The sequence below is a fragment of the Syngnathus scovelli genome, chromosome 17 (genome assembly GCF_024217435.2).
Source record: "Syngnathus scovelli strain Florida chromosome 17, RoL_Ssco_1.2, whole genome shotgun sequence".
NCBI classification, from domain to species: domain Eukaryota; kingdom Metazoa; phylum Chordata; class Actinopteri; order Syngnathiformes; family Syngnathidae; genus Syngnathus; species Syngnathus scovelli.
In genome coordinates this window covers 4,468,826-4,487,246 of record NC_090863.1, presented here as the reverse complement: position 1 = coordinate 4,487,246, position 18,421 = coordinate 4,468,826, and the positions used below count along the sequence as shown (strand labels likewise).

General features: G+C 43.6%; 2 protein-coding genes and 1 long non-coding RNA gene across 3 annotated transcripts in view; 2 read left to right on the top strand and 1 right to left on the bottom strand.

Annotated features, from left to right (window-relative positions):
* Positions 1-249: 249 nt before the first annotated feature.
* On the top strand, positions 250-14,373 carry hs2st1a (heparan sulfate 2-O-sulfotransferase 1a). Its single transcript, XM_049748102.2, has 7 exons — positions 250-814; positions 9,803-10,056; positions 10,128-10,213; positions 10,744-10,882; positions 10,958-11,055; positions 11,661-11,818; positions 12,840-14,373. Exons 1-7 carry the CDS (start codon positions 691-693, stop codon positions 13,061-13,063), a joined length of 1,083 nt encoding a protein of 360 aa, XP_049604059.1. The 5' UTR covers positions 250-690; the 3' UTR covers positions 13,064-14,373.
* LOC137839632 (uncharacterized) lies at positions 2,199-17,462 on the bottom strand. The gene is made up of 6 exons (XR_011085657.1): positions 17,344-17,462; positions 16,918-17,073; positions 15,823-15,927; positions 12,803-12,921; positions 6,823-6,886; positions 2,199-3,419 (listed from the first exon to the last, which is right to left on the bottom strand). It is a non-coding gene; the product is annotated as an uncharacterized lncRNA (long non-coding RNA).
* The window catches only part of pkn2a (protein kinase N2a), a 13,863-nt gene continuing 12,355 nt past the window's right edge, over positions 16,914-18,421 (top strand). Inside the window, exon 1 of the mRNA XM_049748091.1 lies at positions 16,914-17,056. Coding sequence (XP_049604048.1) covers positions 17,036-17,056 — 21 coding nt within the window. The 5' untranslated portion in view covers positions 16,914-17,035. The remainder of the gene's footprint in view (positions 17,057-18,421) is intronic.

Below are 18,421 nucleotides of genomic sequence, written 5' to 3'. Positions count from 1 at the left end.
GGATTGGCACATAAGGGAACAATTACAATTGTGGTACTTTTTCTTCGCTTAGAATTTCATCTCGTGCTTTACGAGGATGAAAAAGAAAACAGCACTCCTATAGGTCGGCGTTCGCGCTTGACGCTTACGTTAGTCCAATCCGATGTGTACAGACAGCAGTGGTTGACGAATAGAAAGAGACCGCTTCACGGGTCCAGTCCATAGAAATCAAATTTTCGCATTGCGTGAGTTAGCCCTTTCCTGCAATACGTTAAGCGCATACGCCATAATGCATGTGTCATATTGCTCACTCCATGACACATCTAATACGGCGGCGTCATTGACGTACGTTTCCACGCGAAGGAGGGGGCTATCAGTGTATTTTGATCTCTATGGTGGGCTCTTGTTTCTGTCCAGTGGCCTGGGTGCTTTTGACAGTATGAACGGTGGAACCGTGCAAGTAAAGACTGGACACCTAGGAGCACTTGTACAAACGACCGTGGAAACCTTTTACAAGCCGCAAACCGTGCCATGCAAATGATGGAGTAGCTAAAAGAATGGGCATTTTGCATTGGAGGGGGATTTAAATATCCACGCACGCAGACGCTTTGTGCTCGCCGGTTGTCTGTGCGTGTGTCTCTTACCCACCCCCTTCTCGTCTCCCCTCTTTTGGGTATGGACTGACCGCCGACTCCTTCTCCGGATGATTTGATGGGGCTGCTCAGAGTCATGATGCCGCCTAAGTTGCAGCTGCTGGCTTTGCTGGCGTTCGCCGTGGCCATGTTCTTCCTAGAGAACCAGATTCAGAAGCTGGAGGAGTCCCGCGGAAAACTCGGTAAATCCCCGCCACTACCACCCCTCCAAATATATAAATAAAAGCCATCAGAAAAAAAAAAAAAAAGATGCACGGACCATGCTTTAAGGGCGCGCAATTTGCGCAACCGCGTATTTGCGCGGTCATGCAGCACAAGGAGGCGTGCTCAATATTTGTATATTATCTTAAGATAGATAAGAGTCGATACAGCGGGTTCAACCGCAAGTATTTGGAGTCTATAAAGATGGCACCAAGATAAATAATTTCCAAACTTTAGCCACCTATATGACCAATAACCCGTAGTTGGTTAATTCTGAACACATCCTGAGTTAAACAGGGTGTACACACTTCTGCAACCACATTATCCCAGTAATCTTCTTTACTTTACCCCTCTAAAAGATTTTTTTCCCCCTTCAATTTAGGTTTATAGTTTATAAGTTGCAATAATGGTGGGAACATGTCGATCATTTTAACTTTTGTGTGCAATACATTTTGATGGAATCATTCGGTGCAATTGATTTTTTAAGTTTAGCTGGGTTCGCGAGCGGAAGAAGAGATTCTTCACCACGTGTTTGTGTCCTTATCTCCTTTTTATAGTGCTTAATTACTTACCTAATAGTAATTAATACATTTCCCATTCCATTTTCAGCAATCGTTTCATTAGTAGTTATTTTTGTGGGGAAGCGATCAACATCATCATCATCTTACACATCCAATTGAAAAGGAGCAGACACTGCTTTCCTTTCCAATCTCATTCCCACCTCCCATTAGGGGTCCAGTCAGTCCCAATAAAGATCTGGGACACTGCAGGATTATCTCTGATGCTTCCACTGTGGGGGATTTGAAGGAACAGCAGAGACACCCCAAAGCTTTGGCTGCCACTTCAGGGTTCCATTTGCCAGTTTTTCAATAACTTTGTCCGCACGCTGAACTGGCGAGGTCATAGCAGGGTAAGCAGAGGTGTGCTGATTTCCTGGTCTTTGTGGATGTACACTTCTATATTTGAATGCAAGAATCACTAGCTGGAAGGAAAGTAGTAATTGGTGTCTACGATGTATGCTGAAGTGGTACATCTCAACTGATAGACTGTGATCTTTGTATTTCAGGAAAGAGCTAAGTTTAGCCTGGGTTCTTAGTGTTGGTTACAGTTTTCTTTGCATACATGATTTTCTAAATGTTTTGGGGATCATGGTTTGTGGTACTGCATGACAAAAGGAATGATTGGAGAAAAACGATTAAAAAAAAATTAAACTGTGTCCAGTTTACAGAACGATTAACACATTTCTTAATTGAATACTCTCTTGAAGTCCCTGCTGAGTAGTTGGAGAGTCCAAAATATTGACTTGTGACATGGTTTACTGCTGTTGTTAAACCTGGGCTGGGATACACACACACACACACACACACACACACACACACACACACACACACACACACACACACACACACACACACACACACACACACACACACACACACACACACACACACACACACACACACACACAGGCGAGCACAAACAGCATTGGAACGGCCTTCTCTGACTGTCCACCACCAAAAGAATTTGTCGACCTTGCAAAAAAAAACTCCACAAAAAACGTCATGATGGATGACAGGAAGGCCGGCGCACATGTTTGCATACTGGCACTCCCAATTTTTTTTGCTGCATTGGCAAGTAATTTTGACAAAGGATTTTTGGAGGCATGGTGCTGACAGCCAAACAGCTTGATGGTCATGTGACCACCTGTTGGCACACTTTCTATTGCTCCATCACTGAAATGGTAATACTGATCTGTGTCTCAGTATGGCAGTAATATGAGGTGGTCTTCACAGAGGATAAACAATCGCCTATGTGTGTCGTTATAGTTCATGAGTATAGCGTCTAATCGACGTCAATTTAGGACGGGAAAAATCATACTGCGAGGCTAAAATGTGCCGATTCTGTATCAATTGATCCCAGCATGCGCTCCCATTGGCAGCCACGCAGGTTGCACCATTTGCACCCATTAGAGGCTTCCCCGCAGGGCAGACAAGCTGCGATCTGCTTTCGAGCTAATTGTGCTTCGGAGGTTTGACCGAGGAGTCTCCTGCATTCCAATGACACGGCCATGCAGCCAGGCGTCCCGCTGTGGGCGTCGTCCATTATTCCAACACTCCTTCTCTGCGGCTGCTTATCGGCTGTCTCTGCGCCGACAAAGACTAAAATAACGTTCGGTGGCAACTGTCGGTTGCTTTGATTCAAACTCAGTTTAGTCACTTTTTTTTCTTTCTTTTTCCTGAAGCTCATCTTGAGACAAAATTCATACAGGTCTACCGGTGATAAGTGCTGCAGTGCAGTAACTAAGCAGGAGATGCTTGGTTTCCAGAAGGAGAATTTTTGTCAAACTGTCGTCATAGTTTTATTTTTTATTAAATCTCCTTCCAGATATTCAGAAAAAGAGAAACAATTTCTAATCTATTGTGTGGAGATACACGTTTAATGACACAGGCCTCCCTGTGATCAAATTTAGTGCAGTGCAAGACGTGAACGTTTTTTATTTATTTTTTGCCTCAGAAGGTCTCGGCTTGGAATTGGACTTAGTTCTGCTGTAGTCAAGCAATCCAGAGGACCTGAGGCAGAAATTTTCTGGAAAAGAAAATTGGTCAAGCACTGCTGCCTCCAGTGAGACCTGTGATTTAAAAATAAAAAAATAAACTGTTTCCCAACATTTATTGAGTCAGGTGCATGTTTTACGTTAGAAAAGCAAGTATGTTCTAATCTAGAACATTTACCAGCTCCTTGCGCATTTCTCAACCGATTAAAACTTCCAACTTCAATTTCAACACGTTCACTTAATTTGACAACATTTCAGTTCCCCCTCCCTGTCTCTCGAAATTGCATTCCGTAGTCGTTAATATAATGTTCTTCTCCTCTCATGACTCAGTTTCTTCAGTTTGCTTTGACCTCTCTGTGACACCACACGTTTTCCCCGAGGGCTGTAAAGCCTGCACGAGTCATTTGCTTCCACGCTGCATGTTGGCATCCGCTACTTTAGGCAGCCAGTCGCCCAGATTAGCTCTGTCACTCTTTTGCAACATACCAGTGGAGCTGCTAATGAAGAAGAGGGGGGTGGGGGGCACTGTGGGGATGGACGTATAGGTGTTGGCGATAGATTTGCGGCACAGTGACGTGTTTTGAACATGTTCGAACACTCCCCAAAAAAATTACTCCGAGTGTTCTAGTGTGTGTGTTTACAAGAGACGGGTTGGGTGATATTAGCTAATATATGCGTGAGTGTTTTGACGTGAGCTGTGGCTAACAGCAGATTCTTCATAAATTGTTCCCATTTGTTTTGCTGTTCTTCCGATGTTCTGTGAAGAACCGAAAAGCAATTACAGTAAACTACTATAAAAAAAAAAAAAAAAGATGATTGCGTGGGTGCAAATGATGAACTGCGATGTTGCAGAGGAACACTAGATGTGACTTCACCGTAATAACACGACCCCCCTGAGGGTATTCCTTACCTATGATGTGGCCCATGATGAAAACAAGTTTGACACCCGTGATTTATGGTGACTGGCCTGCTCTTTGTCTAGTGTGTGTGTGCTTTTTGTGCCACGTCGTGCACAATGCAGCAAGTCCACCAATGCTGCATTGGCTGGTTCTAGCAGGAGGATGACAGACAGGCTAATCAAAGTGTTACGGACAGCTTGCATCCCCCACCCTTCTGCGACACCATCACTCTAATGTTGCCGTCGCTGCTCCTAGCTGGCATCTCCCCAACCCCCTTTTCCTCCTCACCGTCTTTCCTCCATCATTTTGCTGATGTTGGCCAGAGGTGGCGGCTCGGTGAGCTTGCTCGTGCTCCTCTACAAGAATGGACTGCTCTCACCTTGCACCAAAATTCCTCCAGCCTGCATTTATGTCGAACGAGTAGGAGGAAGTTGGAGTGGCAGCAGATAGTTGAAAATGTATAGTTGTTGTATAATGGGAGAAAGTGATGATTGTTGGAGTGAATTTTTGGCCTTCCCCTTATTCTGGCTATATTTGAACACAAACGGCGCGGCAACACATATGCACCGAGCATATCACAATACTCATATTCATATATTTTTATACTCTTCAAAAAAAAATAGTACTGCAGTTTTGACGGTAGTGTTTTGAGTCAATTTTTGAAACTGAAACTTTCCCATTTTCACTAAGTTGTTTCCCCCCCCCCTCCCCCAACTCTCCTCACTCCCTTTTTAATGAAGACGAAAGCCATAGGATCAATTTTGAACTCGGCGAGTCTCACGCCGTGCTGTCGAAGCCTGCGGCTTTTTGACAGATGATGAAGCTAGCTGTTGTAAACACGCGACAGCAGGTGTCGGTTCCCACTCTTCCTCCCTGCTCACTTTGCTCCCCCCCCCCACCTCAATCAACTCCCCAACAAATGGAGATGAAGTCACATCTCATATCAACTCCCTCTAATGCCAGCGCTCTCACGCAGCTCCCGCAGGATCAGTCGTTGTGAACATCTTCATATGTCAATCAGTACGGCAATTTGCCGTCCGTTGAAATGTGCGTCCAAGTGCCTACGTTTTTTTTCTTTCTCCTCTGTAACACATCTTCAATGGCAATGTTTTGTCTCCCTTTACTAATTTAGATGGCCATGCGTGTGTGTGTGTGTGTGTTCCATAGACTGATTGTCAATCTCTCGGCTGGGCGCCTGGATCGATATTGAGACAATCCCCCACTTCGCGCTCTATGCGGAGAATTAGGAAATGTCTTTTGGATCAAATATGAAAAATGTGCACTCTACGGATAAAAGTATTGGGACACTTGATGCCCTCCGAAAAGCAAACGGCTCATTTGGGGGCAATGAGCATCTTGGGAGTACAAATCGATTCGGGATCACGCTACAGCTACACGCAATCCCCCAGCATCTTTATCAGAAAGCGCGAGTGGAGATGCTTGTTCGGAAAAGAGGATGGAAAAAAAAACAGAAAGGCGAGAGATGAGGTGATGATAATCGTGGCCGTGTTTGCTACAAGTGGCTTCTGCGGCGTGCTATTCCCAGCCGCGTTGGTCCCCCGCTCACCGTTACCTCTATGAATAGCCGTTGTCTGCCCATTCTAATAGAGTGCCGCGTTTTCCCCCGACTCCTATGTATGCATTATTAATCATCTCTTACTGGGCTGGGAGGCGGCGAGCATCAGTGTTTGAGGTTGTAACGTGCTACCGCATACAAATTATTATGATGCAAATATGTGGAGGAAAGCATGTTTTATGTGTCTTCTCTCTTGTACTAAACATTGACCTCCAGCTCTAAATTGTAATATTTGAAAAGTCACGCAAGAGTCTTCGGCAAGTTCTGTACAAAGTGTCACACCCGCCCGCCTTTACTTAGCGAGCCCAGGGGAGCCATCGAATCTGCCATCTGTGTAAATCGCGCCGTAATCTTCATCCAACGGCTTGTTGCTCATGAGCGAGGCTAAACGTGGCCTTCCTCTCCTCGTTTGCAGCCTGCTGGCTAGGATGGCACACGAGATGTATTAAAGAGGAGAGCGACGGGTGTAAGCGCGATTATCATCCCTTGCCTCGCCGGGATTCTTATCATTAGTCAAGAAGCATGTCTTGCATTTGCGCCAGCAATTATTGATGGGCCGCATGTGGCTAGCTCTTACTTAGCGCACCCTTTGGCGAAGCATCTTGTGGTTCCATCTTAATACAGTACCTCAATTCACGAGTTTAAATCCGTAATGCAATCACGCTCGTAACTCAATTTACTCCCGTGTTGAATTGATTCCCCCCCCCCCAAATTGAAATGCTTTAATTAATTAATTAATACAGATACTACACAGATTTTTTTTTGGGGTGTAGTTCATGAACTCTGCATAGCAACTCGGTTCAAGCTTTGGAGTCTTTTCACTAAAAACAGCCGATTACCAAAATAGCCACAGTAGCGTCTTTGTGCTTTATGACTGTCAAGTGACTAATAGCGGACAGACAACGTTCAAATTACGTCGTCTGTTGGCACCGACAAAACCGGCTTTGTTTCTGGTCTTACCGAAGTTGGAGGAATGCGTGGTCCCACCAAAACGCTCTTGTTCTCCACGTGCTGCATCATCATCCTGTCAACAGGGGGAAAAAGTCATTTTTGAAAAAGTGAGCCAGATGACCTTTGCATAGGAGAGTGTGAGGATCGTTATACGCTGTTATTTAGCCTGTATAGTGTGTTTTGCATTATGGGATAGCATTAAGCTAGCAGACATTTGCTGAATGAAAGAAATGATTTGCTTTTCAATGGAAGGGACTTCAGTGATTGGCTAACGGCAATCAATGACGAAAACACTCACAATCATTTTCTGACATACTCCGTTTAGTTTTATTTTATGTTTGTCGTGTTTGTCGTATAACCGTCCAAGCCGAGGGAGTCGCAGCAGCAGTCGATGAACAGCATTTTTTTTGATAAAGCAGCGAGCTGGCCTGCCAGGTCTCCGCTCTGTCATCCGTCATTGATTTTGCAATCGGGCGGCATCCGAGCAGAACGGCGAAAGCTGCGCACCCCAGCCGGGGGGAGCCGATAGCCAATCTCGATTACCCACCTAACCCAAGGCCTCGGTTCAAGAGGCGAACCCCTCCCCCGGGTTGGAGCGAGAAGCCCCGGCCATGATGGATTTATGATCTGCTTAGGCAAAGCGTCATCCCATCTCCTTCACTTTTAGTATCCCATCACGAGTGGCGGCGGTACATGACGGGCCGTCTCATTTGAACAGATCTGGTGGCAAAAATATGAATGATGACTCCAAATGGTCGTCTCTAATCGGCTGCGAAATTGCCTCGGTAAATACGTTGGACTACAAGCGCTCCGTCTCCCTGCTGTCGGTGGGTGAGAATGAAAAGCGGCAGGGTAATAGGCTTGTAGTTGTCACAGTGTTTAAGACCCGTGTTGGATTCACGCTTCATAATTGGCTTTTAATGCACAGAGATGACTCGAGGGGGAGGAAGTGGCAGAAATGGCCAATGAAAGGCGGCCCCGCTGTGTGGCCAGAGTAATTCGGGCTTTTGTCCTCTAATTAAATGACCTCAGATGGGAGCGCTAAGCTTGGTTTTGTGCCTATGTGTGCTGCCCCCTGATATGGAAGTTTGTGCCAAGGCGTCTGGTAATGAATGGGGCGTCTACTACAAAGCCTCAAGAAGCTGGCTTTGTCCTTGTGGCCTGTTTGGAAACTCGGTTAAAAAAAAACAAAAAAACCAGTGTGTCTTTAGCGAGAGCTTTTGTGGGGCCTCTTAGCATAGTTTGGACGTTGTTGGTAGGGATACGATTGGCTCTCAAGCTTTCGTTATTGTTCTTCTGAAAAGTCTGGGAGCCCTCGAAGCACCCCCCGGAACCTTCCAGAAGGCGAGGTTAGTGTTAATATGCGTTTGTCACTCAAGACCAGCCGTCAGAAGGAAATAGGAAAGCCTTATTCAGTATGCATATTATGAACTTGAGCATTGCCCTTGTGGAATAATACAATGAGGCTGAATACAAATTCAGCACAAAGCATATCATAAAATTGAAAGCATCTCTTTTTAATTTTTTTTTATTGTAAACTGTTTTAAAACACTGATTTTTAAAGACCCACAAAATATTGAATGACAATGTCAGTATGACCTACCATGAAAAAAATTCTTCAATTCTTTCGTAACCAGCCAGACAAACATTCCTCCACATGATGATGAATGTGAAGCCAACGTGCTATCAGAGTGTTATTCCACTTAAAAGCCTTTCGATGCCTGCCGCTCGACTGCCATGTAATATTTATGGCCTGGCATTGTCGCAGCGCCATTCGTTTGACTATCGCAGCCAGCTTTCCGAGCGCCCCGCTCGCAAAAACTAATACCACAAAGGACACGCGAGAGCCCAGGGGCCGTAAAATCTGACCGTCGCGACTGCTACCGGCGTTGGCAGCCGTGTGAATGAACATCTCCGTTACAATTGTTGCTGCGTGCCAGACACCATTTTGTGGCCACCTGGCATAATTCCAGGCGTGCGCCGGGAGCAGCGCGGCTCCATCTGTAACCAGATAGAACTTTGATCAGAGGCTTGCATTTCTAGCTGCATGGACAGGTGGAAGGAGGAAATGAGGAATACAGTTAAGCACCCCCCCCCCCCCAAACACACAAGTCCTGTTCCTGGACTCAAGAAGACCACCCCCGTGCTATAAAGGTGGCAAGGCAGTGACAACTGCGAGCTCCCACGATTATTAGCGCTTCCCGTGATGTGCTGCCTCTCCTTCTCACACACACGCGCAATCCTCTCGGTCGTCCTTTCTCTGAGCATTGTCAACAGCAGTCAGTCCGCCGTGAATTCCGATGAAGAAAAGCCCGCAGGCAACAAAAGTGAGAGGCTGCTTTTGTGCGCAATCTATTCACACAAGTCCAGTTTACACACACCAACCTTCCGCCCTCCTCATTTGGAGTGAATTGATGTCCCGTCTCACGTCCGCTAGCTTTCAAATAACTGTCACCTTCCAGTCAAAATGCCAACCTCTCACCCCCTCGGCCTGTCACCTCTGGCTCGCTCGTCTCGCTGCTTTTCATCATTTTTATCTGTCGAGCCCGGTAGATAAATCTCGGTGCAGTAAATCAAGTCAAGCTATCCGAAACTGGTTGACTGCGTTAGTCCGACCAAAATTGCAATGTTTCCAGTAACCTACAATTTTTATTTTTGTTGCATTGTATAAACAAATTTACAATTAAAACTACCACATCGCTCAATAGCTGACTGGAAATAATAGCTTTTTGCCGAATAACAGGCCTGTGAGACATTTAGCACGCTGATTGCCAGAATAAACAAAAATGGAGCATGTGGGCAGAGAGCAGAGGGAGTCAACCATTAAAACACCCCAAATATTCTGCTAACTCACCAATAAACATAAATATATTATTACAGAATCCATTCCCTGTATCGTTCTGAGAGTTGCTGCAAACCTTTTTTTTTTTACCTTCTATTTTTTATTTTTATTTGAGCAACTCTGTGAAACTCCCTATCATGCTTCCAGAGCGAGCCATCGCCCGGCACGAGGTACGGGAGATCGAGCAACGGCACACGCAAGACAACCTGCGGGAGCGGGACTCGTCATGGGCGTCTGTTTCCGAGAGCGACGACGACGTGGTCATCATTTATAACCGCGTGCCGAAGACGGCCAGCACTTCCTTCACCAACATCGCCTACGACCTGTGTGGGAGGAACCATTACCATGTCCTGCACATCAACACCACAAAGAACAACCCCGTCATGTCCATTCAGGACCAGGTCACAATTGATCTGATTTGGATTTGCTGTCCACATTCTAACACGCTAATAATTGTTTTTGCGTGGTTCAGGTACGGTTTGTAAAGAATGTGACTGAATGGCGGGAAATGAAGCCAGCTTTCTACCACGGCCATGTCTCCTTCCTGGACTTCACCAAGTGAGAACATGTGCATTTGACTCCTCCTTGTGGTGATTAAGTGCTGGAGACGTGCACAGGGGCAGGGAGCATCTTCGCTTCATGCTCATTATTTTAATCATGCTATTTTTTGTCATTCAGCATTGTGATTTTATTTAGAATCAAATACAAAATTGTTCTATGTAGACCTACATGTAAAACATTTTATTTTATGAATATTTGTGTGTATTTTTAACAAATCAGTCAACTAATTTTTTAAAAAAAATCAATGTAAAATATTTAATTTTAATAGCAACTAATGTAGTAATATAATAACTAAATAACTAATTAAAATTGTAGACTAATTATCACTAATTATTTAATGAGGTAAAAAAACTAAAATATTTAATTTTAATAGCAACTAATTTAGTAACATAATGATAAAAGTAAAATATTGACTGAATAAACGATAAAGAATTCTAATGAATGAAACGCGCAGGTCAAAACATTACTGTCGTGTTCCGTTTTCTAAATGACTTTTTTTCTAACCCAAGTAAGTTTTTTTTTATCAGGTTTGGGGTGAAGGTGAAGCCAATTTACATAAACGTCATCAGGGACCCCATCGAAAGGCTGGTTTCCTATTATTACTTTTTGCGTTTCGGAGATGACTACCGACCCGGTTTGAGGCGCAGGAAACAAGGAGACAAAAAGGTCCAAGGACACTCCTGCACTTAGTCATGTATGTAAAATGAAATGATTAATTTCAACTTTGTGCCAACGTTTCAGACATTTGATGAATGCGTATCTGCCGGTGGCTCCGACTGCGCCCCTGAGAAGCTTTGGCTCCAGATTCCCTTTTTCTGCGGGCACTACTCTGAATGCTGGTCAGTGGTGACAATGACAAAAATCAAACAAAATTGTATTTTATATAAAATAAACGTCCACCTCCGGCCCTCCCTGTGTGGAGTTTGCATGTTCTCCCCGGGCCCGCGTGGGTTTTCTCCGGGCACTCCGGTTTCCTCCCACATTCCAAAAACATGCTTGGTAGGCCGATTGAAGACTCCAAATTGTCCCTAGGTGTGAGTGTGAGTGCGATTGGTTGTCTGTCTCTGTGTGCCCTGCGATTGGCTGGCAACCAGTTCAGGGTGTCCCCCGCCTACTGCCCGATGACGGCTGGGATAGGCTCCAGCACGCCCGCGACCCCTGTGGGGACTAAGCGGTTCAGAAAATGGATGGATGGATAAACGTGGATTGCATTAAGCAGTGTGACAAGTATTTCCAGCAGAGACAATTAAACTGCTCTTGATTGTTGCATTTTTTTTTTTTTTTTTTTTTTACAAATACTTCCACCTACACAGAATTTTAATTTAGTCTCTATCCTTTTGTCTTAATCCTTCCTTGTTATCTTTCCTCCATTCCCTTATCTTCTCCTGTGAGTATTTCTCCATACACGCGGGATTTAAAAATGCAAACGTTTGTCTTTTTGCAGGAACGTGGGTAGCCAGTGGGCTCTGGAGCAGGCGAAATACAACCTGGTGAATGAGTACATGTTGGTCGGAGTGACGGAAGAGCTGGAGGACTTTGTCATGATGCTGGAGTCGGCTCTGCCACGCTTCTTTAAAGGAGCCACCGAACTGTACAAAACAGGTGCGCGTCCGAGCTGCTAAACAATATTTTGTAAGAGCATTTTTTATTTTTTTGAAGACCCCATTTGCCTTCAAGCAACCTTTACAGATTACCATAAACTGGGTTACACATATTTTACAAGCACAATGGTAGCTGCTAGTTTTAGGATTAAAGAATGAAATCCTGATAAGATATTAAATATGCTCTGAACAAACCATTGTCAAGACAATTTTGCAGCCCCAAAATATCACCGTATTAGATGAGGATTGATTTAATCCCTTTTGAAAAATGATTAGAAAGCAGGGAGGCGACATCGAAGATTTAGTTTTACGCATTTTCTCAATATCCCTGATGCTTAATCATAACAGCGGCTGAAAAGTGTAAATTGACTTACAAGCTTGGTCACGGATCGATTTAAGCTTGTAAATCAAGGCCCTACGGTTTTTCAGCCATCTGGATGAGATACCTGAGGCGCACCTCTAAAAATATATTTGCATGTCAGGATGTTGTCTAGTTAATAATGTGACTCATTATGAAGATCAAATTTCCTGTCTGGTAATATAACCTTCTCTTCTGCATTCCCCTCACTTGAGTCTTGTGATGGATGTCATAACCGGGAGCGCTCCAGCCTGGCATCACCTCAGCGCCGATAAATGTTAAGCACTTTCCAAATATAGACGTTTTCTTCCTCGGTGTAATCATTGAAGAGAAGCGACATCGGCGAATTGGACGAAGCGAGAGAAAAAAAAAAAACGTGGTGAAAGTGAAGATAGCTTTCAGCTTTGTGACCTTCTTGCCTCCTTGTTTAATCATGTTTAATTAGTGTGTGAGCAGATCCAAGCAATTACCAATCGCTCAGTGAAACCTGGCAAGTGGTCGATAAGCCTCATTTAATCAAGACCGATCAGCCTTTTTCTATTTTTAGGACTCGTGCGCACATACTGTACGGCTGTATTTAATTCCACGTTATCTACGTGTAGATTGTGATGGTTTTTTTTAGCTCACCGTTATCTTCACGGCTAGCTCTTTCTTGCGATCACAGGGAAGAAATCCCACTTGAGAAAGACCAGCGAGAAGAAGCCGCCCACCAGGGAATCCACGGCCAAACTGCAGCAGTCGGCCATCTGGAAGATGGAGAACGAGTTCTATGAGTTTGCCCTGGAGCAGTTCCAGTTTGTCAGGGCCCACGCGGTGCGGGAAAAGGATGGAGAACTCTACATGTTGGCGCAAAACTTCTTCTATGAGAAGATCTACCCCAAAAACTAACCAGGGTGGGGATGGATACACAGAGAGGTTTGGAGGACACAAGGACGAGATCTCCAAGTGTCCGCTGGTGGAAACTACTTGAGTGAGATCGTGCTGTGGACATATGACAGCGCATGCCACCAGAATGCTCACACATGGGGATGGCCGAGCTCGTGTTTGGTCCCCGTCCCTGCAGGTCAGCGGCTTCCTTTCACTTCCATGTCAGAGATCTATAGAAGGTCCGGAGAGCTATGACGGGAGACCAGGAGACGCTCAGTCCCAAATGCCCGAGACAAAACATCTACATCCGCTATGTGCTGTTTGGTTGTTTTTAGCCATTTGAGCTACAGAGTTCCCCCTCAATATTGCGGTCCGTTATTCGCAACACTGTTATAATTCCACCTGTTTTTGTTTTTTTTAAATATATAAACATTAGTGAAACCCCACTCTTTGCTGTGGGTTTAGGAACTGAGCCCTTTAATCCAGCTTGTCTAGATATTACAAATTGGCAGCAAAGCACTAGTTTGTCTAAATCAAACTCCTTCTGTCACTATAACATAGTTCATTGGTGCCAAGATGCCACAAGATGGCAGCAAAGCAATACTTTTATTGCTTTGGCCTATCTAGTGGCATCGGGCGGGATAAAAAAAATGAGAATAATTTTTCCCGCGAATGAAAAACAGAAAAACAAAACACACACTTCGTGAATAGCAAAGCACGAATAGGTAGGGCTTTACAGTATTGTCTTTTGGATGTGAACATGGAAAATTACCGAGCTATAGTATTTGGACTCGAACAAAGAATTTTTTTTTTTCTATGAAATCTTAAAAGAAAGAAATCAGCGTGTATGTTTTATACTGTGTGTTTTCGTTCGCTCTGTGCAGCTTTATAGCCTGGCCATTTCTTTACATGCGCTTTTATTACAGTGTGTATGAAAGGAACACAATGAAGATGCTGCTTGCTGTAAATATACATTTCAGTACATGAAGGTGAGATTGGTTCCTGCTGGAAATTAGCTTGATTTATATATATTTAATTACAGCGAGTCTGTGTGTTTGTAACTACTCGGTAAATTGTCCTGCTGTATATAACTGATTTCATTTGTTATGCTGAAAATCCCAATGGCCTGAGGACTAACTGCCACCTTTTTGGAAAATAACAATGTGACATCTGAAGTCTGCAACAATAATTCTTGACACTTTTTTTTTTGCAGTTGCAATCACAACCCATTGCATCATTTGAATGAAGTGGTCATTTTTGTGTGCCTTCCTTGTGCCCAAAGCAGTGCTGCAGCTGTGTCTGATACAAAATAAAACAACATGGCTGTGTTATTTAATGGTTTTCTGGGGGTCAGTACGAAGTGGTGCTTGGATGTTCTTTAGTCCTATGTGGATCGTGGGGGGGGGGGGGGGGGGGGGGGCATGAAATGTATTATGGAAAGCCGTTTGAGCATTTATTTGCTATCCAGTGTAAAATTGTACTAGAGGACCAAAGGTGGCAGTAGAAGTGGGGAAGGGAAAAAAAAAAAAAAAAACTAGGATTGTAAAACAGTCACTCTACTTGTGCACTGATTTGTCTAAACAGGTGAAGGAACGTTTTACAACTGGTGACCAATAGAGGGCGTTAGCGAGCTGGTATTTGTTTTCAGTAAAGTTCCAATCACACTATTTGACTAATGTCTTGATTTGTTATGACATAATTTATTAGTAAGGCTTGCGTTTGAATATTATTTTGAATTGTTTTGAAGTGATACGCCAAAAAAAAACTGTTTTAGGATGAGAAGAATAAAATGATACAACTGTGACAGTTTATTTGAGCTAAAGCCCTTCCACTCATCTGGGCTCATATAATCCGTGGCTAGTCATCAATAGTGGGACTGATCCCGCTTAATCTCATATTGTAGTCCAGTAAGAGCTTCCCAGTTTTGGCCTTATGACACATAAGTAGTACGCCCATCCTCACTTTCAGTCTGGATGCTTCGGTTTCAACAGTCACTCATCTGTTTTCTATCATGGAGATGCTTTCCGTCCATTTTCATAGCTGACAAATATGCGGTGGCTATGAAATGAAATTTCACCCTCAAACATGATTATGATTATAATAATTTACATTTGCATGCTCGCCACGCGAAATGAACCTACAGTGGGAATCTTCACCTTTGCAAAACATGTTCGGCAACATTTGGAGTGGCGACATATGGTTGAAATTCCTGAGAAACCAGGGACGCCACAATGTCACGGAGAAGATTCCAAAAGCTGCCTGAAACTGGCTGGGAAACCACACATTTTCAGTTTTAAGACTGAACATTCAGAACAACAGCAATTTCCTGCCAGCTCAATTAAACTAACCAATCATTATATTACTCTTATCCAAAGAAATAATCCATTTTATTGCGGGCAAACAGCCAGGGACCAATGTGGCTGCCGAGAGAATGATTGCGCAGTCTTGCAGATGCTGCTTAACCCGCCGACGTCTGCAATGTGACAGTTGCTCCGAACGTGATGTCGGAGTTGCCAAGCCATCTGGATGACGCTATGACGAAACCAAAGGACAAGCGCTGGAGTCGTGTCCTCTGGGCCCGCAGCGTGACTTGTCACACCTCGCTGGGAAGACTGGATTATCTAAATCGCTACCAAACAGCCCTCACATGTCTGGGACTGGAAGCTCTTTGTGCTCTTGCTCAAATACAACAACACTGTGGTTTCATAAAATGAACATTGTCTTCTTCATTTAAAAAAAAAAAAAAACCCAGAGAGATCTAGTCGGGTAAATGTATTTACCTTGTGCAACCATCCATCCTGTTTCCATGTCTCCATGGTGAGCGTCCTCAGAGGCTGGTGGAGAGGGACAGGTGCTCAGGACAGGATGTGCCGTGAATCATCGTTCTGATTTGAAAACACCATATGTAGATTTGGATTTTAAAGGTGAAGTTAAGTTAGACACTTTCTTTACAATAATATGTTCTATCCAGCCCAAAAAAAAAAAAGCCTGAACACAGCATTTTGAATAATATTGCATTTGTGGAATTAAGCAACAAAATCCACCTATTGTCATCCATCTCAGGGGGTGGCCATTTTGTGACTGAAAATGACACAGTTTCTCAGGGCTCAGCTAAAGATGTTGTGAATGTTCAAAATAACCAAACTCAGAAACAGGTGAGGCATTATAAAATAATAATACATTGAATTAACTAATGACATTGGCACAATTCGAGGCCTTGTTTGTGATTTCTTTGGAATCGAACCCGTAACCTCTGACCTATAAGGCAGACATAACCACCGTTCCGACCATAAACTAGAATGTGTTAATGGAATTTCTATTTAATTCAATGTTTAAAGGAGATGAGGAAGAATCTGCTGTAGTCAAACGAATTAAATTCATTTCTCAAGGCATCATTATGTATTTTTTGGGCAATTTTCTTTTGTGGTCGTGTCGTGACTTTTTTTTAATGGAAAGTACGTCTTGGTTTTTAGATTACATCAATTATAATAAATAATTATTGAACCAATTATTTGAAGTTGAATGTGTGGGAATCGCTGTATTATTTGATCTTGAAAACCAAAACATTTGTTTCGACGGGGTTTTCCCCCCAATATTGGTATTAAGTGTAAAGTTTGTGGACGTGGTTAGCACGGAGCTACTTTGTATATTTTCTTTTTACTTTTTTTTTTTTTAAAGTAGTTTGGAGGTGGTCGGTACTTGTTGGCGGTGGTTCGGCTTCTCTGGGCGGACTCTTCCACCCATAACCGCCGCCTCTTTCTCCAACTTGACTGGGATAGCCTTTACTTTTCACTTTTCATTTACTTTTAGCTAGCGAGCACGGCAGCGCGGGCGGGCGAGCGCGGAGCAAGACAACCATGAGGAGTTTATCTTACCCGAGATGACCGAAAATCGACGTTTGTGCTGGGAAACGTCCAAAAAGAAAACTTGTTTTCGGAGTTCCAACTCCCCTCCTCTCTCCCAGTAGGATTTGATTCAAAGGCGACAAGCAAGATGGCCGCCGACTCCGTGCAGGTAGGAAAAGTTGACAACTGTTGACGAAAAAGTGAAATAAGTTACTCGGGGATTGGAATAGAAAGCCAAGGGGAAAGCTTTGACTTTGTTGGGGCTTTGTCGACGAAGTCAAGCAATATACGTGTATGAGGTGCGCCCAGAAAAGTTTGTCTGGTGGGGGGGAATCATCCTAGGATTTGAGGCCTGGGAAACAATTATCCAAACTTATCCATAAAATATCCCACGTTTTACAGCAATGGCGTTATATTCATGTTACAACCACGATAAATTGATGGGTCACTAGTTACCTCTCGAGCGGTGGTTAACGTTAACTTGCAGGGATCTTGCAAAGCTTAATGACTTACCCCCCCCCTCCCGTCTTATATTTGCTATATTTAGCATTATTGACTATATGGTCAACTTGTCTTGTCATTGCAAATTGTACAAACCACATGGACATCACTTGCAAATAGGTCACTAGTTCCCTCCAACGGTGGTTAAACTTTAACCTATAGGAATATTTCTAACATCAAGTTAGTGGTTTACCGTCTTTATACTTGCATTGATGAGCATATCGTGAACTTGTCCACCCAAACTGTACATAACTCATGGACGAGTTCCCTCCAATGGTGTTTAAATGTCAGCCTTCGGGATATTGCCAAGGTAAATACGTTTGACCACTTATGTTTGCTATATTTAGTGTAACTGGCAATCTGGTGCACTTGTCCTTTTTTTTGCAATGCAAATTGTACACACTTTGTAGACATGTCATTTGTAAACCGGTGACAGCAACACACAAGACAGCATGGACGCATTATTGTTGCCTCTTTTGCACCATGCAGCGGTGTGTTTCATAGTTATTCCCAACCACTTGTGAATTATTTAGTAATACAAAAAGTCATGAGTCATGACTGAATGTGGTTTCACTTGAGTGACGTCACACTAGAGGTGACTTTTTCTGACTAATAAAATGCAGCTGTCGGCATACCAATAAATGATGATACATTGAATATTTGAGGACACTTTTTTTAAATTTTGGTTGGAATTTACATTGTAGAACTGCACTGCTTCCTCCTGAAATGTTTTCCCTGTTTTTGTTCACCTTGTAAACATTTCTCATTTTATATCGACATGAACATTTTAATTCTTACAAGTTACATAGCGGCTCAAAACCTATAAATGATTCGATATGTCTCACGGTTGCAATGGGTGAGCTGGAAGGCAACTGAGATGGGCATCATCCAGAAGGGAAGGTGTAGAAAGCAGGAGCAGGGTAATGGCATCAACTTTTCCATTGTTTGAATGAAGCTCTTGTTTTTCAGATTTCCAGATTTTGGACTTACTATTGGATTTAAGGATAAGTTGAGTTGGACATGTGCAGGTAAC

Excerpts from the sequence above, each read along its gene's own strand:
- hs2st1a (XM_049748102.2), top strand. The coding sequence starts at position 691 with ATGGGGCTGCTCAGAGTCATGATGCCGCCTAAGTTGCAGCTGCTGGCT. Across the intron at positions 815-9,802 it reads GGAGTCCCGCGGAAAACTCG|AGCGAGCCATCGCCCGGCAC; the intron begins GTAAATCCCCGC and ends TCATGCTTCCAG. Across the intron at positions 10,214-10,743 it reads TCCTTCCTGGACTTCACCAA|GTTTGGGGTGAAGGTGAAGC; the intron begins GTGAGAACATGT and ends TTTTTTTATCAG.